General features: G+C 49.0%; 1 protein-coding gene across 1 annotated transcript in view; it reads right to left on the bottom strand.

The window, feature by feature from the left end:
- The window catches only part of LOC116831231 (stonustoxin subunit alpha-like), a 17,482-nt gene extending 17,204 nt beyond the window's left edge, over positions 1-278 (bottom strand). The window contains 1 exon segment of the mRNA XM_075063374.1: positions 194-278. Coding sequence (XP_074919475.1) covers positions 194-278 — 85 coding nt within the window.
- Between the last annotated feature and the right edge of the window lie 967 nt (positions 279-1,245).

Raw genomic sequence — 1,245 nt, 5'->3', positions numbered from 1 at the left:
TTACCACTCAAGCGACCTCTATGTGTCACCTACACTGCAATCGCCCTTTGTTGGGACGGCTCTCTTATACAAATGACTCAGGGTCCGAGCAGCCTTCCTCCTGAGCAGGACTGAACACAGGCTGCTGTGCCAGTGCAATCTGAATTCTACCCTCACAGTCCTGTCCCATGCGACACAGGAAAACTGTCCTCACCAACCTCAAGATCCACCTCCTGGGGTGTATCCGGATGGCACCTGCTATGCCTTTTCACCACCATGGCGTATTTGGTCTGTGGCATCTTCCCTCGGCAGCACGTCGCTACTCTACCACACTAGACGCGAATGTCAAACCTATGACGCACTTGGCGCACCTCCCACCTCAGGATCAATAACTCCGCTCTGACCCACTATACCTCACACCACTGATCAATACTGAGGAGCTTACTTCCTTCCCTCTCCACTGCCATCAGATGATTTTTCAAAAACTCCAAGATCTCTCAAAAGGATGCCATGAGCTTAGATCAATTTGGAGGAAGTACCTGACAAACAACATGAGTAACAGATATCATGCAACCATCTTCGTCATCCAGATGGCATTAACCATTAACTCAGCCCTTCCGGCACTGCTAATCCATCTGGCAGACCTCCAGCCACAAGCCAGCCTACTGCAAACAGGCGCACCGGAATACTTCATTCCCTCGAAGGGCTCTGAATTCCTTTTCTCAATCCTGGGCAAACTCTTTGGTAGTGACGCAGCCAATCAGTGAAACAAACAGTATTCCGCCATACCCAACCAACAGAGAGGGCAAACGCTTAGACCCGCTGGTCATAAGGTATTGCCTTCAACGTTGCAATTTCGAATTGCAGTTATCGCGGATTCTAGCAAAGTACGACCATAAAACTATAATAAGTTCATGGACTTTATTGAACACATCCAGACAACAAAGAACAATGTTTACCGCTTTAGTTTCCGAGGGCCAATCATATCCTGCACGGCTCTCAAGCAGCTCTGGATTAGCATACTGCACTAAGATCCACCGCTACAGCGGCCGTCATGCGCCGAGGTTTCTGGCTTCCTCTTCTCTCTTCCCTCGCGAAGTTCAGAGACCATAAGAGATCTCCTTTTGATGGTGATAAACTCTTTGCTTTCACCACTAATGAGGTGCTGCACTCAATGAAGGACTCAAGGGCAACTCTGCGATCCTTAGGTGTCCAGACCCCTACAAACAGAAGGCGACAGTACAGATATCAACCTTACACCATCCG

Source organism: Chelonoidis abingdonii, chromosome 2, assembly GCF_003597395.2.
Source record: "Chelonoidis abingdonii isolate Lonesome George chromosome 2, CheloAbing_2.0, whole genome shotgun sequence".
Classification (NCBI taxonomy): Eukaryota; Metazoa; Chordata; order Testudines; family Testudinidae; genus Chelonoidis; species Chelonoidis abingdonii.
The sequence above is the reverse complement of the archived record's forward strand: the minus strand, read 5'-3'. Positions and strand labels throughout refer to the sequence as shown.